The sequence below is a fragment of the Taudactylus pleione genome, unplaced genomic scaffold, assembly GCF_031769625.1.
Source record: "Taudactylus pleione unplaced genomic scaffold, aTauple2 ptg001334l, whole genome shotgun sequence".
Lineage (NCBI taxonomy): Eukaryota > Metazoa > Chordata > Amphibia > Anura > Myobatrachidae > Taudactylus > Taudactylus pleione.
The window spans coordinates 2570419-2592976 of NW_028285734.1; the positions used below are offsets into that span (position 1 = coordinate 2570419).

The 22558-nt window shown below is 47.7% G+C and overlaps 1 protein-coding gene and 1 pseudogene across 2 annotated transcripts; one reads left to right on the plus strand and one right to left on the minus strand.

The window, feature by feature from the left end:
• Positions 1 to 337: 337 nt before the first annotated feature.
• On the minus strand, positions 338 to 7201 carry SZRD1 (SUZ RNA binding domain containing 1). 2 transcript variants are annotated; one of them, XM_088463256.1, is made up of 5 exons: positions 7026 to 7201; positions 3197 to 3246; positions 2699 to 2950; positions 2084 to 2149; positions 338 to 1665 (listed from the first exon to the last, which is right to left on the minus strand). In XM_088463256.1, exons 1-5 carry the CDS (start codon positions 7074 to 7076, stop codon positions 1566 to 1568), a joined length of 519 nt encoding a protein of 172 aa, XP_088319382.1. In that variant the 5' UTR covers positions 7077 to 7201; the 3' UTR covers positions 338 to 1565. The 2 variants fall into 2 exon arrangements, with proteins under 2 accessions (XP_088319382.1, XP_088319383.1); XM_088463257.1 differs by lacking the exon at positions 2084 to 2149 and having other exon boundaries at positions 7026 to 7190.
• A 12864-nt stretch (positions 7202 to 20065) lies between these two features.
• Positions 20066 to 21956, plus strand: LOC148443094 (E3 ubiquitin-protein ligase TRIM11-like; annotated as a pseudogene).
• The last annotated feature ends 602 nt before the right edge of the window (positions 21957 to 22558 follow it).

Genomic DNA, 22558 nt, shown 5'->3' on the forward strand with positions numbered 1-22558 from the left:
TGTGATACATCCAAGAACGACCGCTATATCGTATAGTGTGTACCCAGCTTTATACTACATATAAATCAGTAAATAAAAAGTATCTATACCATGACTGCAAACGATCTTTAAGCTGTCGCTACCCTGGAATCGCCAACTGCCATTTTAGGCTACAGCAGGCGCCATAGAAAAGGCTTATTACCAGGAACTGCGACGACACTTCCAATAAACACTTTATGCCTTTAGGTGATAGACGTGCTATGGAGTGTTACTAGTGACTCTTACTAGAAGGTAAATTACATTTCAGTGTCATAAACTTCTCATTTTACAGTACAGAACAGACATGCGACATCCTTGATAAAATATACACGTCTTCAACTTTATTTTGCATGGTTTGATCTGAATTCTAAAAGTAAAATATGTGTCCGAGGTCCAGCGCTTGGCATAAACCCGGAAGATACAGCCTTTGTCCCATAGCTGCCAGTGCCAGAACTGGCTTTCCCACCCCCCAATTCATCAGAACCGTTTGCGCCCACATCCCAGCAATATACCGGTGAGCAACCCCTCACGCCAATTACTGCATCTGTTGTGTCTGCCTTCCCTTCTGGCCAGTTTCCCCAGCCCCCACAAACCGCGCTAGAAGAGGCCGACATCAGACTATAAAATACACCTATAAGCGCAGAGCCGTGCTCTCTGCTTCCACATTCCCTCGTCCGCTAGGGACAGCCCAGGCGTTAAGTCATCTCCGCATCAATACTGTCCGCAGTCTCCGCTGATCTGGGCCTTGCTCAAATACAGAAACTGCCATCCCCAGAGCAAAAGAGGGCTTTCCTGAGCATTGTGCCCCCCCCCCTTACCTGCTTTACTAACCTCATGGGGACAGCAGCTCATGCAAACCTGTCCCCTCGCACACGCAAAGGCAGACTTAACCAAGCACACACACAATCCTGGAGCCAGCACCGGTGTGTAACCGGAGGCTAAACTGTCCCGGTCAGTTAATGGTATTAGATGTGCAAAGAAACCGAAGGATTGTTATCGTTTTGTGTGTGGTATAGAATACTATAAATTAGCTTTCATCGTTAAAATATTGTCTTAAACGATTAAAATTCGCTCATGCGCGTTAGGTCTGGAGAGAAAAACCCCAAAAGAAATAACGTCCACCGTAGAGTGAGGAGGCAGGCACGCACTCGAGAAAATTCCTGTGTGGAATAGAGTGGGGGGCCATGAGACCCACTTGTCTTCCAGGAGACGCGACTGACCGTTATTATTGCTGGCGATAACTTCAATAGAAGTGGCAGTTGCAGGCACAGAACACCGTCTCTACCTACACCCTCCCCACCTGTCGCACACATCTACAGACTCCCATTCCCTTGTTATAAAACCTGGGACAGCCTGTGGCAATGCGCTAATCACAGTGGTCGGAATTACAGAGGTGACGGGAGGGGGAGGGGGGGGGTCACAGTGCACGGGGTTTAAGGTCACAGTGGGCGGAGCAAAAAGGGCATCAAAGTGCAAGTAAATGAGGAGATTCCCCTCTGCTCAGGTCCATTGGTGTGACAGGCCTGCGGCGTCATTCTCCTTCAAATCTATCTGCGCTCTTTGAAACCCTGTGAACCGTCGGGACCCAGCGGCTGCCGGATCACATTATTAGGCGTTCTGTTGTCCTCTGGTTGTCCTCTCGCAGGCCTACAAGAGAGCAAGCGGCATTTAACCCTTAGAAACCACATGGTCGTCACCAGTGGCGTCTCCAGTGGTGGGGCGGCAGCAGTGTCCAAATTTCAAAGAGGGGAGTCACACCAACTGCCACCCCAAACATTACCGGGCCCGGATTCACTGGCAGTTGGTGTGGCTCCCCTATTTGCATTTTGGACTGCGCTGCAGCCCCACTTCTGGAGCCATCCCTGGTAGTCACAGTATTTCAGTTAAATAGGTCGTCTCCGCTCATACAGTATGGTTCCCCCAAGCTGGCGCACACACTCGGTACACCCCGGCTAAAGAGCCAATTACAGGGATGTCCTTAAGTGTCCAGACACAGGGCGTGCACACATTCTGATGGAGCATATAAATCACCCAGTTTGAAGGCAGGCTACACTGTGCCCCTCACCTAGGCTCTGTGGAAGCAGACATTCTGTGGGTTGAAGCAATATTCACGGGAAGGTCCATCAGGTCCCTAATAACCGGAGGAACAAAGGTCATTAATGGACAGACTGAAATCCCAGGAACGCTGTTCAGCTCACAGGACAGATGCCACCACTGAGCACTGGTGTTAAGTACCTGCCATACAGACCATGGCAAGATGGTAGGTTGGCCAAGTACTGGTAAAGTATCTGAAATACATTTCATGGGTGGGAAGCAAAGCACAACTCTACAATTCATCTTTGTGAATAACCTAATTGTATGCATTTTCATACCACAGATGTGACTGTGCAGGGCTCTCACTGGCAAACTGTTTCACAAACCCCATTTGAAAAAAAATTATTCAAAAATATCAAAGCTTCATCTCTCTGGCACCGGTATTAAAATCAAGATGGTAAACGCTTGGTCCGCACTCACTGAGACCCCAGAACTGAGGATGCCACATTTATTATGCGGGCGGGGGAAGCACTTACCCGGTGTACAAAGCGGCACAGACTAAGCTCAGCATCTGGAAGCCACTGCTACTCCTGGGCATAAATCCCTACACACCAGTCCCTACAGTACACTGCACAGGGTCGCTTACCTCTCCACAATTGGCTTCTCAGTCTCTTCCTCGGGACTGGCGCTCCCCAGGATGCGCTTCCTGGCTTCTGCGTACTCAGCCTCCCTCTGCGCCAGCGACTTCACAGGCACTGTGGGCCGGCTGCTGGCATGGGGGTTGCTTGCCAAGCCGTTGCTTGTAGGCCTCTTGAGGATCCTGATCTGAGGCGGTGGACCGGCTGGGAGAGAGTCGTCTTGTATAACCACAGGGGTCTTAGGAGGGGACTTGGATTTGCTGGAAACGACACAACGTTCATGTTACAAGTGATGGACTGTAAAGGAATACAGAGCGACTATCTGCTGACCACAATACAACACATGCAGTGAGGACTGATCACAAATGACCAGAGATCACCTTTACACACCAGCCTCCTAACATTCGGAGTCCTGGATTAGAGCTGCTTCATTTAAACATACACAGCTCCTGCGCACAGCTGCACAACAGGTCGTGCCAACAGCAGACAGCGGCTGCCACACTCACCTCTCTCTCTGAGTGATCCTCAGCTTCTTCTCTAATCGCCGATCTATCTCCTAGAAGGGAAACAGAAAGGAGATGGGATTTTAGGATACATTACAATAATTTATGTAAAGTATACCCTAAACATTCCCTATTATGTGCCCAAAATTGTGCGAGCAGCGGACCAAAGCCTTTTTTTTTCCCTAAGAAAAGCACTATTTGGTGATACAGATTAACATGGCGGTTGTCGATTCCAATCATGGTCAGTCCCGCGACCTGCTAACAAGCACCTGGCCAATCATGGTGGGAAAAGCCATCAGTTAGGAGGCTATCCAATAGCTGCTGTCCAATCCTGGGAGGAAGGGGGCTATCACTAGGAACCAATGATATTACCAAGTGACATCACAATCCCTATACAGGCTGCAAGTTCATAAAATGTATTACTTGAGCTCGCAAAGGGGTAGACTGAAAGAGTACCACCCAGAAACACCCGATGGTGAGCACTAAATAAGAGAATGGAATATCCCTAACAGGCCTGGACAAGGCATGGTGCTCCAGGAGTAAGTTTTGCTGGCAGGGTATGCTGGGACTTTTAGTTACACAACCCCTGGAGTGCCACAGGCCTGCCCTATAATATAAATATACTGCGTGGGTTGTCAGTACTGAAGAGGAGAAGAAACCACTTATTACCTATATCACAGGTTCTCAACTCATTCCTCAGGACCCCAAACAGTGCATGTTTTCCTGGTCTCCTCACAAGTGAAATAATTAGCTCCACCTGTGGATCTTTTAAAATGTGTCACTGAGTAATGAATACACCTGTGCACCTGATGGGTGACATGGAAAACATGAACTGTGTGGGGTCCTCAGGACAGAGTTTGAGAAGCACTGACTAGTCTGCACCTGTAGGGAGGGTTATTAGACAGGGGATAGAATCTCAGAATTGGTTGGATTCTCAGACTGACTCTCAGGATAGAGATATTAATAACTGCTGCCCGGGAGTCTGGTCTTACTCAGGAAACCACACTATAAATAGGATAAAACGTATAGACATGCAACACCTTGCCGAGCCTTACCTCGCTGCACACAGGTATATTAATAGACCCTTGCCACCTTTAATCCCACACACAGATGAAGAGCATCGTACACGGAAGATACATGGCAAAGGCCCTTATGTGCTTTATAAATCAAAATATTCTCACTGAAACATCACTGAAAACACATAATTGGCGTATGTTATATAAACGGCACCAAAGAAAACATGATTTTCACCGTTAATGGCGTCTAACTAAAGGTGCATACACACGGTCAGATTTGTCAGATGAACAATTGAACGATCAAACGATTTGACCAACGATTTGAACTACGAACGATTTTTTAATGCATTAAAATGAATGGAATCGTCCAAATCTGGCTGCAAACATATCAGATATCGTTATCAGACAAGCGGGAACACGCATCGTTCATCTGACAAACATGTCAGATGATACGTCAGATTTTTCTTCAGATATGAACGATTTTTAAAATCGTTATCGTTCAGATCTGAAGAAAAATCTGACCGTGTGTATGCACCATAACAGTACCAGGTGTCCATTGCTCCTGACATTTATAAACATCTGTACTCTACCAGGGGAACACTAAATGGCCTTCAAACAAAATGCAGTTTGAATGAGACATTAGGATAACTAAATACAGGGTCACAAATTTGGTGCACAGGACCAGTTATTGCCTCCCGGAGCCAAAGCACGCACATACACACGACAAAAACAGCAGCATCAACTAGATGGTGTCCAGCGCAGGTGTCACATGACTGGCCCCATCCAATCACGTACTTCCCGGAAGGCCTCTGTTCAATTGCACAGAAACAGCAATTGGCTGCATCGAGTGATAGAATAGACAAGTGGATACATTACGCATAGCAACTAATCAGCTTCGAAGTAGCATTTAATCAAGTACATTCTATAAAATCGGTATATGCTGTTTGGTTGCTATGGGCAACTTCACTCTTAACACTGCTCAATACATCTCCCAGTCATTTCATATGATTCCAGCACTTCAGACATACAGGGTTAATCATTCTACCCCTGTTTTAAAAACAGTCATGTGTTTTATATATTATTGATAATTAGAATATGAATAATTGTGATCGGTATGTTTCATTGTATGAAGCTCCGATATGCGACACCAGGAAAAGAATTAATACAAACCCAAGGTGGGGGCCACGGTTGTCAGCACCCTGACCTGTCACACATCCAGCGCCAGGGTACGGGCCACAGTTTTCAGTACCCTGACCTGTCACACCTCCAGCCACAGGGTAGGGGCCACGGTTGTCTGCACCATAACCAGTGACATCGCCGGCCCCAGTTCTCAGCACCCTGACCTGTCACACCTTCAGCCCCAGGGTAGGGGCCACGGTTGTCAGCACCCTGACCAGTCACACCTCCAGCCCCAGGGTACGGGCCACAGTTGTCAGTACCCTGACCGGTCACACCGCCAGCCCCAGGGTAGGGGCCACGGTTGTCTGCACCATAACCAGTGACATCGCCGGCCCCAGTTCTCAGCACCCTGACCTGTCACACCTCCAGCCCCAGGGTAGGGGCCACGGTTGTCAGCACCCTGACCTGTCACACCTCCAGCCCCAGGGTACGGGCCACAGTTGTCAGTACCCTGACCGGTCACACCGCCAGCCCCAGGGAAGGGGCCACGGTTGTCTGCACCATAACCAGTGACATCGCCGGCCCCAGGGTAGGGGCCACAGTTCTCAGCACCCTGACCTGTCACACCTCCAGCCCCAGGGTAGGGGCCACGGTTGTCAGCACCCTGACCTGTCACACCGCCAACCCCAGGGTAGGGGCCACAGTTGTCAGCACCCTGACCTGTCACACCACCAGCCCCAGGGTAGGGGCCACGGTTGTCTGCACCATAACCAGTGACATCGCCGGCCCCAGGGTAGGGGCCACAGTTCTCAGCGCCCTGACCTGTCACACCTCCAGCCCCAGGGTAGGGGCCACGGTTGTCAGCACCCTGACCTCTCACACCGCCAACCCCAGGGTGGGGGCCATAGTTCTCAGCACCCTGACCGGTCACACCGCCAGCCCCAGGGAAGGGGCCACGGTTGTCTGCACCATAACCAGTGACATCGCCGGCCCCAGGGTAGGGGCCACAGTTCTCAGCACCCTGACCTGTCACACCTCCAGCCCCAGGGTAGGGGCCACGGTTGTCAGCACCCTGACCTGTCACACCGCCAACCCCAGGGTAGGGGCCACAGTTGTCAGCACCCTGACCTGTCACACCACCAGCCCCAGGGTAGGGGCCACGGTTGTCTGCACCATAACCAGTGACATCGCCGGCCCCAGGGTAGGGGCCACAGTTCTCAGCGCCCTGACCTGTCACACCTCCAGCCCCAGGGTAGGGGCCACAGTTCTCAGCGCCCTGACCTGTCACACCGCCAGCCCCAGGGTGGGGGCCATAGTTCTCTGCACCCTGCCCTGTCACACCACCAGCACACATCATGGGGGACACAGCTGATTACCCCTAGGGGTACACAGTGCCTCTAACACTGGGGTAACAGGGGAAGAGGTCCATTATAGTGACCCCTCCCCAGACCACGTGGTGCAGCCACCCCAGGACAGGGGTGGGACTTCCACTCCTCATACCGGGGTATCAGGGTAGGATGATCCCCAGACTCCCCCCAGTCACCAGACCCGCTCTGACACTCAATGCACGGCCCCTCCCGGCCACACACTGCGCTGCGCTCTAGGTAGGTGACATTATAGGCCCACGGAGCATTGGCGCAGCGAGCTCCCCCCTCCCGGCCGCCCCAGACAGTGCCCCCGGCGACCCCTCCGCTTACCCCACTATCGGCCGCATCCTCCCAGCTCTCCGCGACCTCATCCTCTTCCATCTTCCGCTAAGCCCACCGCCTCCGGAAACCAGGCCGAGCGGCACCCGGCCTCACTGCGCCTGCGCCGCACGGGTACCAGCACGCACGGGACGTCACAGCGCGCACCCGCCACGCAGGCTGCCTCTTATTACACCCGGCGTGCGCCGGAACTACTGCCGCCGCCATGTTGCTACACCCAACTTGTGTGTATGTAGAGGTGGTGGCGAACCTTGGCACTCCAGCCGCTGAGGGATTACATATACCAGCATGCCCTGCCACAGTTTTAGCATTCCCTAATAGTAGCAAGACTCTGGTAGTGCATGTTGGGAGATGTAGTCCCACTGCAGCTGGAGTGCCAAGGCTCGCCAACAGTTCAGGTTTTAGAGATTACATGGTTGAGTACAGGTGACTTAATTAGTACCTCTGTCAAATTGATTTAACCAAAGTGGAAAGTAATACAAAGAACGGCGCTTCACTGGTAATGCAGATAGTGTGTGAGGGTATTACCCCTCAAATACCCTCTAAAACAGAAATATTAAAGAACAAGAGAACACTGAGCGCAAAACAAATTAGGCAGGATGGTAATTTCGAAATCCCATAAAAGCAGTAATTTCATAAAAGGTCAATTTAGTTCCAATATATGTAGTGTACACGCCTCTGGAATGATTAATAAAAATCCCAAAAAGGTAAATATCCATTTCCAAATGGATCACTTCACAACATTCTCCGAATCTTTATAGACAGGAAAAAACGGAGATCTCTTCGGTTTTCTCTCGAATCAATAATCCATATACAATGTAAACAGAGAGAGAGCCAACGTAGCGTAATCCAGTAACATTTTACATCACATAAACAGCATTAAATCCAATATATGTAGATTTCTAGAAGGAAATATAAATAATAACCACCAATGAGTGGAAAACAAACGTACCAGAAGGTGTGGGTGTAAGCAGTTTACACCTAAAACAGCATAGAACATGCATGCACTCCCTGGGATCAGGAATCTGGAGTCACTTGTCAGCCTAGGGGTATTCTGCTGATATTCCAACCTTCAATTCAGGCAGCTTGAAGTCCCATAAACCAACGCGTTTCAACTTCCTAAAAAGTCTTTATCATACCCAATCATCAGTTACCAGTGACGTGCGTTGAGGTAAATAGCTGGTATCAGAGCTAGATCTACAAATATATACATGAACATGAGGGTTCATGGGGCATTATATACAATGTTAGGTCTAGAATGAGGTACTTTACAGGATCTCTGACGTCATAAGCATGTGACCCGTGACAAAAGGGGGAGGGGCAAGGTTCAGAACGGGGGGCCAAAAATATCCCCCTGCGGGCTCGCTTTTTGCGTCACGCTTCGAGTACGGTGGCTCGCTTTCCTCACCAGAGGTTTTTGTTCCCCCTCTATGCCCACGTGGATAGTAACACTGGTAGTGGTCCGGCCCTGCTGTAGCGGTCACGTGGTTGTGACGTCAGAGGTCCTTTCTCCAACTTGGATCTAGCAACAACCCATCATACAAAGGTGCAGCAGAACAGTATATAGTGCTGGAAATTTGGTGTGTGTTGATCAGGGATGTGTGGAAAAAGTAGACAGGGGAGGCAGTGCCTCACCTGCCATACACTTTTTACTCCAGAGATTTTACTATAAAAATGATTAGAATACTAAAAAGAAGATATATACAATATTTTCTTTAAGTTTTTCCTATAATTTTTATAGTCAAAACTTTGGAGTATACCTAAGTATGACAGGACAGGCTCTGCCTCACCTCATCGCACATCACTGTCAGTTACTATATACGTGGGCATACAGGGGGAATATAAATCTGAGCCTGAAACGTGGCGAGCGAAGCGAGTCTGCAAGGGTGCAAATTTCCACCATCGGGGGTCAGATACTCCAGCTGAGATGAGATAACAGCGCTGTGAGGGCATGCAACCGCACTTCCGCCCTCACTGCACATCACGTCCAGGTCCTTAGGGTGAAGTGGAAATATAACCTACCATTAAATACATTACCTGACCCTTACCCCTGTAGCAGAAACTCTCTAGTTATCCTCAGATGTCCCCTAGCCGATAATAATAATAATATTATTGTATAAACCAGAGTTTACCAAACGCAGTCCTCAGGGCCCCCCAACAGTTCAGGTTTTAGAGATATCCATGGTTGAGCACAGGTGGTTAAATCAAATTGAGATATCTAAAAATCTCTAAAATCTGAACTGTTGGGGAGCCTTGAGGACAGCGTTTGGGAACCTCTGGTATAAACCATACCTCCCATCAGCGGATCCATCAGCACTGTGTGTACCCAGCTTTATGCTATTTATAGCTAAATTCATTTCATTTTCCACATTTGATTTTACATGTTTTTTTATTTTTTATAGTTAAAAAATAATAGTAAATAGTGGTAACTAAAGTTCCTGCTCCTGACATGGTAAATAGTAAAGTTGCAAATATTAGAAAATATTTATTTATTTTTTCCTGTACATCTAGGGACGGTTTCTGAGCCGCACCATTTTCCCGGCAACCTGCGCAGTAGACTCTGGGCACAAACTAGTGCCCAGAGTCTACTGATGTTGCGGTCGCCGGTCAGACGTCTCAGTCTGCTGCCGGCCGCCGGAGAGAGAGGAGGGGGCGCATGTGTATTCCCCGTCCGTCTCTTAATACACCCCCGTCACACTACCATTCACCTCCCAGTCCCCGTCCAGGAATGCCCAGCACTTCTCCACCACATTTCTGATACCATCCTTCTCGATCACAACAGTACCTTAGTGCGTACATTCCGTCAAACGCATGCGCCGTACGAGTTTTATACATTTTTGCCCATGCAAAGTTGTAAAAAAAAAAAACGCTCAATGACGTGAACATCGGTATTGCAGACAGATTGCGTGCTGCTCTGAATCAGGCTCTTTGGCAGGTGACGAGCGATACAGGTCCGATAATTTGTCAACGGATTTCTCAGGAAAACCCCAAACATGAACGGCCAGGAAATGCGTTTCAGTGCGTTCTCTGCATCGAGTGTGAGGAGAAGTGATGAGGCTTATGGTTCATGAATGGAGTGGATCAGGCTGCTGGTCCGTCTGAGGATATCTGGCGCCTTCCTGGGACAATGGTCTGGGGGTGCCAGCAGGTGGAGTAGGAGAGGGCACGGTCTGTGAGATAAGATTTTAACAAAAATTTTGAGATCAACATTAAGGAGCTGATTCTGAGATGGGAACAGAGCAATTAAAGCAGGACTGCTAACATCGAACAAACTGCTACCGACGCTGGGTCTTTGTACACAGATGCTTCGGATTCGCAAAGACGCCTGTTAGCGTCTCAATATAATCCTTGTCGGCTGTGACATTTGCATGTTTTTTGCACAGCAGCTGAGTATGAGATCGCAGCTGCGGTGGCGTTAGCGCACATCTTTGAATCAGGCGTGCGGCCCACGAATGCCGGGCTGATTTATTCTTAAATAAAAAAAAATACAAAATCTTAACAGGGAGCGCTGCCAATTGGATAGATTACGTACACAATTGTGATCATATAAAATAAAAAAAACAAAAAAATGTTATTACAAAAAAAAATTACCATAAATCATCATATACAAATTACAATACACACCCCTAAAAGATAATAATGATAATAATAATATGTAAAACTACAAATACATTGTTTAAAAATACACAAACCTGGATAGATTTTTACTTGCCTTATTCTTATTTTATTTTATTTTTTTACCTTTTTTTTAACTTTTATTATTGAAGCTTCAAAAGCTACAAAAAAATATATGTAACATTTTGTAAAAAAACAACAACCATATAATATAAATAAAGGAGTCTATTTTAAATAGAACAATAGCTGTATTTAAAATGATTAATGTTCTTATTACCAACAAAGCAATCACATAGCTTTCAAATAATTCTATTTATGCAACGCTCCGCACTCCTTTGCAAGATGTTAGTATACACCTGTTAGTGGAATTATACACACACGCTCTGTTGCTGTTATGCTGATTTCCATGTAATAATTATTGATAATTTTTTTTCATGTGTTACATTGTGAACAGATCCCCACTAGCTCAATAATTGTGAATCCAGTCCTATGGGACCGTTTACAGGACCTGATTCAGAGCCGCTCGTAAGCGGCCGCTCGTTCGTTCTGAGCGATGTTCTCACAACTGCGCATGCGTATGGGTCATAATGCGCATGCGCAAACCAGTCATTGCGGTCGGAAATCGTGCGCTCGCAAAACAGCGAGGGGCTGCTAATTTGATTGACAGAATGTATCGTTTGTGGGTGGTAACAGGGGAAGGTGCTTGCAAATGGGGGAGTGGGGATCCGAACGCAGGATAAAAAGGGCATTTAATGGGAGTGCATAATTAGTAAAGGAGCGTCATCGACCACGTCACTTGGTTGTCTTTTAACCTGAACTGCTCGCAGTGATAGCGGTAAGAAAAACCTACCACAAGCACTGCGAGCAGTTCAGATGCCTTTCGATGTTCCCGATTAATCTAATAAATACAGGAGATGACGTGTGATGCGAACGGCAAAGGGACGTCTTTACAAAATAGCGAGCGCATTTTCGTTCGCTCGCTCAGACATAGAGGCGTCAACAAACCGCAAAGAGCGAGCGCTCAATTTAAATAGCCGGCCCCTTTTTTGGAACGACCGTCCGCAAATAGCATCCGGGTCTGAATCAGGCCCACAGTTCTACTGTCTCCCTACAACTGGATAGTTTTCCACACACTCCAGTAAGGGAATCACATATGAAGCATTAGTCACGTGAATAAAGATATCAGCATATTCCGCTGTTATAGTAACCACCTTTGTACTGTATATGAGGGAACAGTTATCCTGCTCCCTTGTATTACACAGTGGTACACTCATAAATCAGGGAATCGCATGCAAGTTATTCGATGTTCACACAAGTATCAACAGATTTTGAGAATTTCCGCCCCACTTTTTCAAGTGCAGTTAGCAGGCCGCCTACTCCCCCGTTAATGGGGAGCTGTTATTTACAGGGGATTGCATATGCACATATATTCAGTGAAGGTGGTCTCATATAGCAGTCCACTTTGTGGTTGGAACCCAGGGCCTGATTCAGACCCGTTCACAAGGCTGCGTTCACATTTAACCTGCCGAGGTTTGCAAGTTGCGCAAGTGTACAAGACGCAGTGCGCGTGCGTGAACTATCGCACCCTGTACTTAGACGCCTCGCTAGAATGAGTGACAGGATGAGGCGTTTGTGGGTGGTGAGTGGTGACGGGGTGGTCGATGGAAAAGGGGGGTGTGGTGGTGCGAATGCAAGCGTGCCTGAGCATCAAAACGCCGTTTCAGGGGAGTGCATATTTACGACGCAGCGTTATAGTACACGTCACATGGCTGGATTACGCACTCGCAGTGCTTGCGGTAGGGTATGGTCAACGACAAGTGCTGCGTATGGGTCCGATGTTACTCGATGTTACCGATTGTTGCATACACTTCCTGGAGATGACGTGTGTTAATAAGGGAAAGTGAGCGTCTTGTGACTGGCTGGTGGGCATCTAAATACATATCGCACGCCGAGACATAGTGGGTGTGCTAATGTTTTGCCGTGTGATCGAGGAATTTGCATACTTTGGCAGCAGACGGCTGTGTGCGAACGCATCAAGCGACTGGGTCTGAATCAGGCCCCCAGTCCTATGGGATAGTTACTCAGTCCTCCATGTAGACAAGCCAGGTGGTTACACTCACTAAGAGTCTCCTTGAGCATAATATCAGAATTTAGAGAGGTCACCAGAGTTGCTGGCAGGAGAGGGTATGATGTCAGATATGCCCGTTGATGTGGGGGAGGCCGGGGTATGTTGAAAAGGGAGTTCTAATAATCCCTAAAGTCTTTGATTATCTCATAAAGCAGTGTAGGTTATGGACCCATTCTTATGTCTTTTAATTTGTCTGCGAAACACGTAGCCTAGAGTGGGTACCTGGGAGATGGGTTTCCTGTAGAAATGCCATCTCTGCTCTCTCCCATCTGCAGGCTCCCAGCATCACAGAAAGCTTCTTGGGAGAATTGAGACCAATGACGGTAACATATATACTATGCAGAGCCATGGTAGAGGTGGTATTATATGTCCCTCTGTGATAACCCGAATAGGTGAAGATAAGTAATGGTGTGGAGCTGGTGTACACTGGAGTCATCTCTGTAGTGGAAACACCTCCTCACTTCTTCCTTCAGCTCTATCTCTTGGCTCCGACCACAACCTGGCAGAGAGGCAAGGACCCCCACCATTCCCCAACTCCATAACCGACAATTATTAAGATACAAATAATTTATTTAACTCCAATCTAGAAATGCTTCAGATTTTCTTCAGGGAATCAGATGAAAAAAGGCTTTTTGGGCTTCCGGTGGGCGGGGCATCAAGCATAGCCGCCTTTTAGATGTTCTCCTGAATGAGACTGTTATAATCAGATTCCATCCTCCACTAATTTATCTAAATTGGGGATTACATCTACCTCATCATATAGTCCTAGTGAAGGCGAATCTTTTGATATATTTATCACCAGGAGAAACTGCTTTTCCACCGTAATCCGGCTAGTTATAGCACTGGCTTATATGCTTGCTGGGTGTTTGGCGCCAAACCAGGGCATGAGCCCCAGCGCAACCCCATATAGGATCCCTATACTCATCTGCTCCTGCTCGTTGGCTGGCCGTGACTCACCACTGCACTGCAGGGAGACCAGTTAACCTCAGTAGCTGCTCTTCTGAGTACCGACCCCCGAGGCTGTTGGACCCCAGTGCTGCGGAGACTGTCATCCCGGAGGAAAGCCACATCGGAGAAGCGGTGTGCTGCCTGCTGAACATTGATTTCTGCTCTGCACTCTGGAAGTGTGATCCCCTTTGGAGCGCTGAGAGAACCGCTGCGCAGTCACCGCTACGGGAGCTGGAGCCTTACCTACCTGACTGGAGTGAACCGGCTAGCAGAGTCCTTTGGTCTGCCTTACAAGTAATTAAATCTGCACCCTGGAGGAGTGGTCCCATTAGACGGGCAGAGAAAAAAAAAAAAACACTGTGCCATCGGCGTTGAGAAGGCTGGAGCCTTACCTGACTGACAGGAGTGTGCCTGCTGTTGGGTCCATCTGGTCTTTCATGCAAGCGTGTTGTCAGCCGGGCACTGCTCTTCACTCTACATCCTGGCAGTGTGGTCCCCTTTGCAGTGCAGAGAGAAGCTCCGTGCTGTCATTGTTGGGGGGGCTGGAGTCCTGCTTGCCTGACAGAAAAGTGCCTGCTGTCGGGTCCCTCTTGTCTTCAGCGCTGTTCCTTCCTCTACATCCTGGAAGAGTGATTTAAGTTGTAGCTGCCGGCGAGTGAGGTTGCTGCTGGAGCTTCTTGATCCCATGGGACTTTGCTGATGATCATCCGATATCCCTCCTGGAGCCCTGGTACTAATATTGATTGTCACCCCCTTTCATATTAACTAATTACATATTTTCTTCTTCCTCCCTATGCTTGTTTCCTTGCCTCCCTAGTGTATTCTCCCTGCCCATACCTGCCTACCCTCTCGGTTTTCGCGGGAGGCTCCCGATTTTTCGGTTAACCCCCCGCACCCCCGGAAGGGTAGGCACTTCTCCCGCATTCTGCCCACTTCCTAATGAAGTGGGCAGAATGGGGAGAGCTTCCGCGGCAATCGCGGGTTCCTGTGAATCGCGTCATTTAGCCCCGCCCCTTATTTAAATACGCACAAATTGCGGCAATTTGCCGTGGAGGGGGCGGGGCTTAATGCCGTGAATCATTTGGCCCCGCCCCCATCGGGACCCAGCTGCTTCTCCTCCCCGGGTTCTCCCGGGGAGATTTAAAAGGTAGGCAAGTATGTCCCTGCCCCCCCACAAAAAACCTTCTCTCCATCTCTTACACCCAAATGACCCTATATCTTTCTTTTACCTATTTTTTAAAACAGTCCTGGACTTATTTTACGAACTTGGTTTCTGCAACATTCAGCTCCCCTGAGACAGCTGTCCTTTTTAATATCTGGGATCAGATACTTTAGTTCAGCTCATTCACTGATGAACTTTCCATACCCACTTTTATTTTAATTGATTTCATTACTGTGCATATTTGGCTATATTGGCCAGAAAATGTCCAGCCTTGTTGCCCCGACGATAATATTTATGTTTAGAAAATTCCAGACTCTGTTTCGCTTGTGAAAGGAGAAAGTCCTCTAATAGCTGACGAGATTGCTTATAAAGTCGCAGATGCTCAGGGGATGGGTCCAAAGTATATGTGGCAAACGTTTGGGTACCAGATGCACGTAGCGTAGTACAAGTAGTCGTTGTTTCACGTTTTCGCTTAGCCATTTAACCTATGATGTGGCCCCTTAATACCGCTTTTGAGGTTTCCTACATAAGTCCTGGGTTGTCCCAGTGTTCAATATTATCATCTATAAAATTGGACCATTTTAATTTAAGATAAGAACGGAAATCTGCGGAAGATGCTAAGTATGCAGGAAACCGCCATATGTTATCGCGGTATGGATTTGAGGGAAATGTGAGAGTGACAGTGATTGGAGCGTGATCAGAGATCAAGATGTCATGCAAGCGTGTATCATGGAGGCGAGACATCAGGACATCAGCTAATAATAGATAGTCGATTCGTGATAGTGAACCACGTGCTGCGGAGAGATGTGTATATGACCGGTCGGTGGGGTTCAGGAGGCGCCAGGGATCGGATAGTTGTAGTGAGTTTAGTAAAGAAGGGAATATTTTCCATGATGATCTAAGGGGTGGAGGGGTCTTATCAATCTGTGAATCAAGGACTGTATTAAAGTCTCCTCCCATGATAAGAGGGTAATTATTTCTTTGCTGCAATAGTCTAGTAATTTGGTGGAAGAAGGTTGGAGAGTCCGTGTTTGGTGCATAAACATTCACCAACGTGAAACGAAAATGCAAAATTTCAACATCAATAATAAGGAATCTACCATGTTTATCTACCAGCTGATCTAATATAGTGAATGGCAAACCTTTTTCGGAACAAAATGGCAACACCCCTGGACCTAGTGCGGAATGGAGCTGCAATACATGACTCTATCCAGGGGGCACATTGAGTCGGTGCTTGAGAAGGAGAGGAGGGTCGCTTTTTTTTTCGATACCTGGGAAAGTTTTATTACGACTCTGCCAATTTTAACACAAACCCAAATTTATCACAGTAGGCGTCTGACCCAATGGTACGAAACTAGAATCCTCCTGGGTGATCCTCCTATTACGCTGCCTGGTGGGTGAGTGCCGGACATTTTTTCTTTCTTATTTACTTTATTTGTTTTCTGTCTATTATTGGTGTCTAAGGGCCTGATTCAGAGCCGAACGCTCTGAGCAGAGCGCTCGCTCTGAATCAGGGCCCTCCTCCATTAAAATGGAGCGTCCTCCTGGACGCTCGTATAGCTGTGGGTCACCACCCACAGCATATACGAGCGTCCTAAAAGATGGTCGCGATGGACTTGACCATCGCGACCATAGGACTTGCGAAGGAGACCCTGCCTCCCAGCCGCAAGCCCTGGAGTGATTTTGGCTCTATCAGTGATGTCTATGGGGCTGGCTCCAGAAGGTAGGCGTTCCCATGGGAACGCCTCCGTCTGGCAGGCACGCCCCCGGCACGCCCACCAAAGGGGGCGTGCTGTCAATCAACATCGACAGCACGCCCCCTTTGGTGCGAGACCCCGAGCGATGGAAAGCCCGACGCTCGTTGGGTCTCACGCATGCGCACGACGGAGCTCCCTCCGTCGTGCGCATGCGCAGTGTGGAACATCGACCCGCTTGCGAGCGTACTGCCGCTCGCGAGTGGGTCTGAATGACCCCCTAAGTTTTAATTTGTATAAAATTAAATGTTGGACAAAATGGACACAACTATGTACGTAAACATGAAAATGTCCTGGAATAATTGTAGATGTTAAGACACCATATATTGTCTTTTTGAATTTGAAATTTATTTTGTATTATTTTGATGTACAGTGTTATTTGCTTCAATAAAAAATGTTTAAAAAAAAAAAGGCTTTTTGAACAAAAAAATTTCATATAACATTAATAAATGTACATACATTATTGCTAAATGTTGATTATTGAGAGAAAGTTACTCATTGACTTTAAGTTATCAGTCTGGGCAAGGAGTCAGCTATGCAGTTTACTCAATTTCTCTGTCTGAGCAAGGAATCAGAATTGTCATCTAGCAGATTTGCCTCTGCAGAGCTCTTTATCTATATCTAATGCCGGGTACACACTGGGACGATGTTGATAGGATTTGGCTGATTTGTCCAGGTCGTAGAGACATATCATGCAGTGTGTATGCACGATATGCGCGCTCCCGCGGTTGCATGCGACATAATCAGGTTTGGTGTGCTGCACTTCAAACATGACGATATGGCATGCGGTCCCATTCATGTTAATGAAGGACAGAACAAGTGATCGTTTATTTGTTTATTGCATCATTTGGATGTGTACCCGCGGTACGATAAATTGGTCTGATTATCGAGATCAGTATGTATTACCGCCGGCCATATGGCCAACGGTTCAAATCCCGACACTGGAAGCCCGGCAGGGGTGAAGATGCCTACAGGGGATTTTGGTAAGTAATACTAACCCCCCAACCCTAAACATCCCTTAAGGGTGCCTAACCCTAACCCCCCCCCTAAATGCCTAAACCTAACACCCTCCCGTTCCTGCAGCCTAAACCTAAGTCTCCTGGGGGGGTTCCTTACTCCCCCACGGGGTGCCTAACCCTAACCCCTCCTTCCCCTAGCCTAATCCTCCCTGGGGGGTGCCTAACCCTAATTCGCCCTGGGAGCCCCTAACCTAACCCTCCCCCCACGCGGCTGACTGCGCACGCCGCCCGGCTTCCCTTTGTTCGGTATGCTGGGCGTTGGGCTCCCAGGATAGGGATAATGATAGGCGTCGGGATTTCAACGCCTATCATTATACCCCTGCCAGGATTAGACAGTCGGGGAGCCGACGACGGCATTTTGACCATCGACTTCCGGGCTGCATCCCTGATTATCTGTATGTAATCGGATAATATACCTATCAATTTACTGTAAACCACCTGGGATATCAGAAAGCATGGGCTATCAGTGGCGCTCCCCAATAAAACAGCATATAGGATAACCTAGAAATAAAAAAGGCAACACTTAGGGCGAAACATCTAGGATAATCCATTTTAATATGTATAGGCAATAAATTAATACTTAACCTTTATTAAAAAGGCCCTTAAAGGAAACCCTATAAACTATTAATATTTAGCTTTTATTGAGAATATAGAAAAAAACCCTTATGGTGCATACACACGATCAGATTTTTCCTTCAGATATGAACGATAACGATTTAAAAATCGTTCAGTCGTTCATATCTGAAGGAAAATCGTTCATATCTGACATGCCTGAACGATGGACGATCAACGATGCGCGTTCCCGTTTGTCAGATAACGATATCTGACATCTGATGGGTTTGCAGTCAGACTTGGACGATTCCATTCATTTTAATGCAGTCAAAAATCGTTCAATCGTTCAAATCGTTCAAAACTTTGGTCAAATCGTTCAAATCGTTTAATCGTTCAGTCGTTCATCTGACAAATCTGACAAGTCTGACAAATCTGACCGTGTGTACGCTCCATTAAGCTGCATACACACACAACGATTTTGTTACCAACAATTTTATGAACGATTTTTATGAACGATTTTCTGTCAGATTTTTTAAAGTTTAATGAACGATTTTTTTGAACTACAAACGATTTTTGTATATTCCCTTATTGAAAATCGTTCAGTTGACAAGTCTGACTGAACTACAAACGTGAACGCGCATGAACGATAATCGTTAATTGTTTGAGTCAGAAAGTGAACGATTTTTCAAACGATTATCGTTAAACGATATAGGTTAACGATAATCGTTCAAAAAAAATCGTTGTGTGTGCATGCAGCTTTCGAGGTTTAAATCATAGCGATGAATATGGGTTAAAAAGACAACATACCCTTCTTAAACTATCCTTATCTCGTGCTCTACACCTACATTTTATTTAAAACCATGTGTGTTTTATATACTGTGCCCAGACCTCAGCAATGGGCTTTTTTTAGCAGACCCCTCTAGTGCTGGGGCACTGGGAGCCAAGCTTCCAGTCCCCAGCGTGGGACACTCAGAACTTCAGTCTGGGTAGTGCTGGGGCTCTCGAATCACTGCAGCCGCTGGACTCGGCCCCAGCTGCAGCGCTCAGCTGCTGTTTTATTGCTGAGGGTGTACCAGGAGCTGACTTGCCTGGTCTCTCTTTCTGCTCTCAGCGCTGGGGGGTCCAGGGAGCAGGCTCTCCCTGTTCTCCAGCATGCGGTCAATCTGCTTTGGCGGGCTGAGGTGCCGGGAGGTAAGCTGGAGGGCCTGGAGCTATGCTCCCATGTCCCCAGTGACCGGTGCACAGTCCTGCAGCCCGGGATCAAGACCCGGCTGCAGTGGCTCCTTCCACCTGGTCCCCCAGTGCAGCACACCAGGGGTTAACATCCTTCATTGCCGCAGCTGGGGGTTAACACACAGTGCTGCTGTGCCCGCCAGAACGGGTCCAGGGCCGCGGCACATGAAACAGTTTGAATTAACATTTTAAAACGGCATAAATGTATAACGCGGCACCTAGCACCGGTTATACATTTACAATGGGCGCCTAGTGCCTGTACATTTCAAATATGGCCTGGCCACACCTGGTATTACATATTCAATCAGGAGCTCACGAAGGTGATGTGCTGGGTTATTTCTCTGTGACTTGTATTTTTAGGCCAGCAATGTTTTAGTAATTCCAGAAAAAATAAAAAAGTCTTTATCACCTTACTAGGAAGCCATTACTGTTTCCAGAATAAGTACATTTTTTTGGGTGCATATTGTCCCTGTACATTTTGGGTGTGTTCCTTAGTATAACTGAGCCTATAGGTATAATGTGAGGGATAAGCTCAGCCTCGCCCTGTGTGCAGAATGTGACCACACTGGTATCTGAGTGTCAGAGACTTTCACTTTCATTTCCCTCTCCTGCTGCCAGCGATGGCGTCTGCTGATCTGAGACAGGAGCTGCTGTTCCATCTGCCTGAGCATTTATACAGATCCTGTAACCCTGAGATGTGGGCACAACTTCTGCCGGGTCTGTATTGATCGTGTACTGGATACACAGGAGGGGTCTGGAGTTTATACTTGTCCTGAATGCAGAGCAGAGTGTCAGGAGCATCCTGCACTGCAGAGGAACATAACCCTGTGTAACATAGTGGGGAGTTTCCTGTCTACTCGGCCAGCTCAGGAGGAGACTGAGATCTTCTGCACTTACTGTATTCACTCTCCTGTACCTGCTGCTAAGTCCTGTCTGCATTGTGAGGCTTCTCTGTGTGATAATCACCTGAGAGTACACAGCAAGTCAGCAGAACACGTCTTATGTGATCCCACCACTTCCCTGGGGAAGAGGAAATGCTCCGTCCATAAGGAGCTCTTAAAATATTACTGCACTGAGGACGCTGCCTGTATCTGTGTGTCCTGCAGTTTGGCCGGAGAGCACCGGGGACACCTGGTGGAGATGCTGGATGAGGTCTCTGAGAAGAAGAAGGAGAAGCTGAGAGTTCTGCAGAAACTGACCACAAAGAGAGAGGAGAATGAGAAAAGAGTCCAGAGTCTGCAGGAGCGCAGGAGAGAAGATCAGGGAAAAGCAGCTGGTGTAACAGAGACAGTCACTGCCCTGTTTAGAAACATCAGGAGACAGCTGGAAGACCTGGAGAAGAGAGTCCTGAGTGAGCTCTCCAGGCAGGAACAGCGCGTTTCACTCTCAGTCTCTGATCTGATCCAGCAGCTGGAAATAAAGAAGGACGAGCTGTCCAGGAAGATGCGTCACATTGAGGAGCTGTGTAACGTGTCTGATCCAGTGACTGTCTTACAGGAACCAGACACAGGTGACTTGTGTGATACTGAGGACACAGAGAGACATGATAACCAGGTCCATGGTGCAGGAGATCTGGATGTGGGTCTCATCTCAGGGAAATTACAGACATTATCTGATATAATAACAGGTATAAATACAGGGATCTATGTGCAGGAAGCTACAGACCTATTGCTGGATGTAACCACAGCTGGTAATAATATACAGATATCAGGTGACAGAAAAACTGCATCCAGGACACATATATACCAGAATCACCCAGTAACACCAGAGAGATTTCAGAGTTATCCTCAGCTAATAAGCACCAGGGGATTCTCCTCAGGGCGACATTACTGGGAAGTGGATGTCAGTAAATCAGAGAGCTGGAGGGTGGGGATGTGTTATCCCAGTATAGCCAGGAGAGGAGGAGATCAGTCAAACATAGGATATAATAACAAGCCCTGGTGTTTGGATAGGACAGATAATCAGTACTCAGTGCTACATGACAGTACAGAGATCCGGTTAACTGACAATATCCCCTGTGACAGAGTGAGGATATACCTGGATTATGAGGCAGGACAGCTGTCCTTTTATTCTCTGTGTGACCCCATCAGACACTTACACACAGTCACTACCACCCTCACTGAGCCCCTTCATGCTGCATTAGGTGTATGGGGAGGATGTATAACTATATCTGGGGGAGTCAGGAGCTGGGATAAATTATCATAAGAAATCCGCCCAGTGACTGGTGACATCACAGGGAGGGGAATCTGATAACAATTAGCCAATAGAATGAAGTAGTGGGTGGAGCTACAGCTGAGCTCCTCCCTCTGAGTAACCATGTGACCACTGTACCCAGATCTAGTCATGGGCAGAGCGATTAAGTGAACTCAAGCCACATGACTCAGCTCAATGGAGTGTCTTGGGACACGGCACTTAGAATGAAGACTGCAGCTGAGCAGTGTGAGCACACAGGGGCGCTATCACTTCCAAGCTCCACCCCCTGCACTGCTGCTGTGACACTCGAGACAGACTCATTGCCAGTGCAGACGATTCATCTGCACTGAGTCTGTCTCGAGTGTCACAGCAGCAGCCCTGCCCCGTCGAGGATCACTGCACTGATTCTGCTCAGGGCTGCTGCTGTGACACTTGAGACAGACTTCATCTGCACTGAAAGCAGCAGCTCTGAGCAGAATCATTTACTACTCCCTCCCAGAGGGGTGTCACCTGGAGCGACAGCGACCCAATCACACTGAGTGATATAATCTCATGTGATCCTGACCTGGGGAAGACTGACTGACTGAGGTGGGTGACACACCAAACTCGAATCATTAGATCATCTAAATCACAGGTTCTCAAACTCGGTCCTCAGGACCCCAAACAGTACATGTTTTCCAGATCTCCTCACAGAAAAAAGTGATATAATTATCTCCACCTGTAGATCTTTTAAAACGTGTTAGTGAATAATGAATACACTTGTGCACCTGCTGGGAGACCTGGAAAATGTGACCTGTGTATGGTCCTGAGGACCGAGTTTGAGAACCTCTGATCTAAATGATTTGAGTCATTGTGGTTAGACATTTACTCACTATCTATCGCTACCTGGACCTGTTCCAATATAGGTAGGGATGGCCATC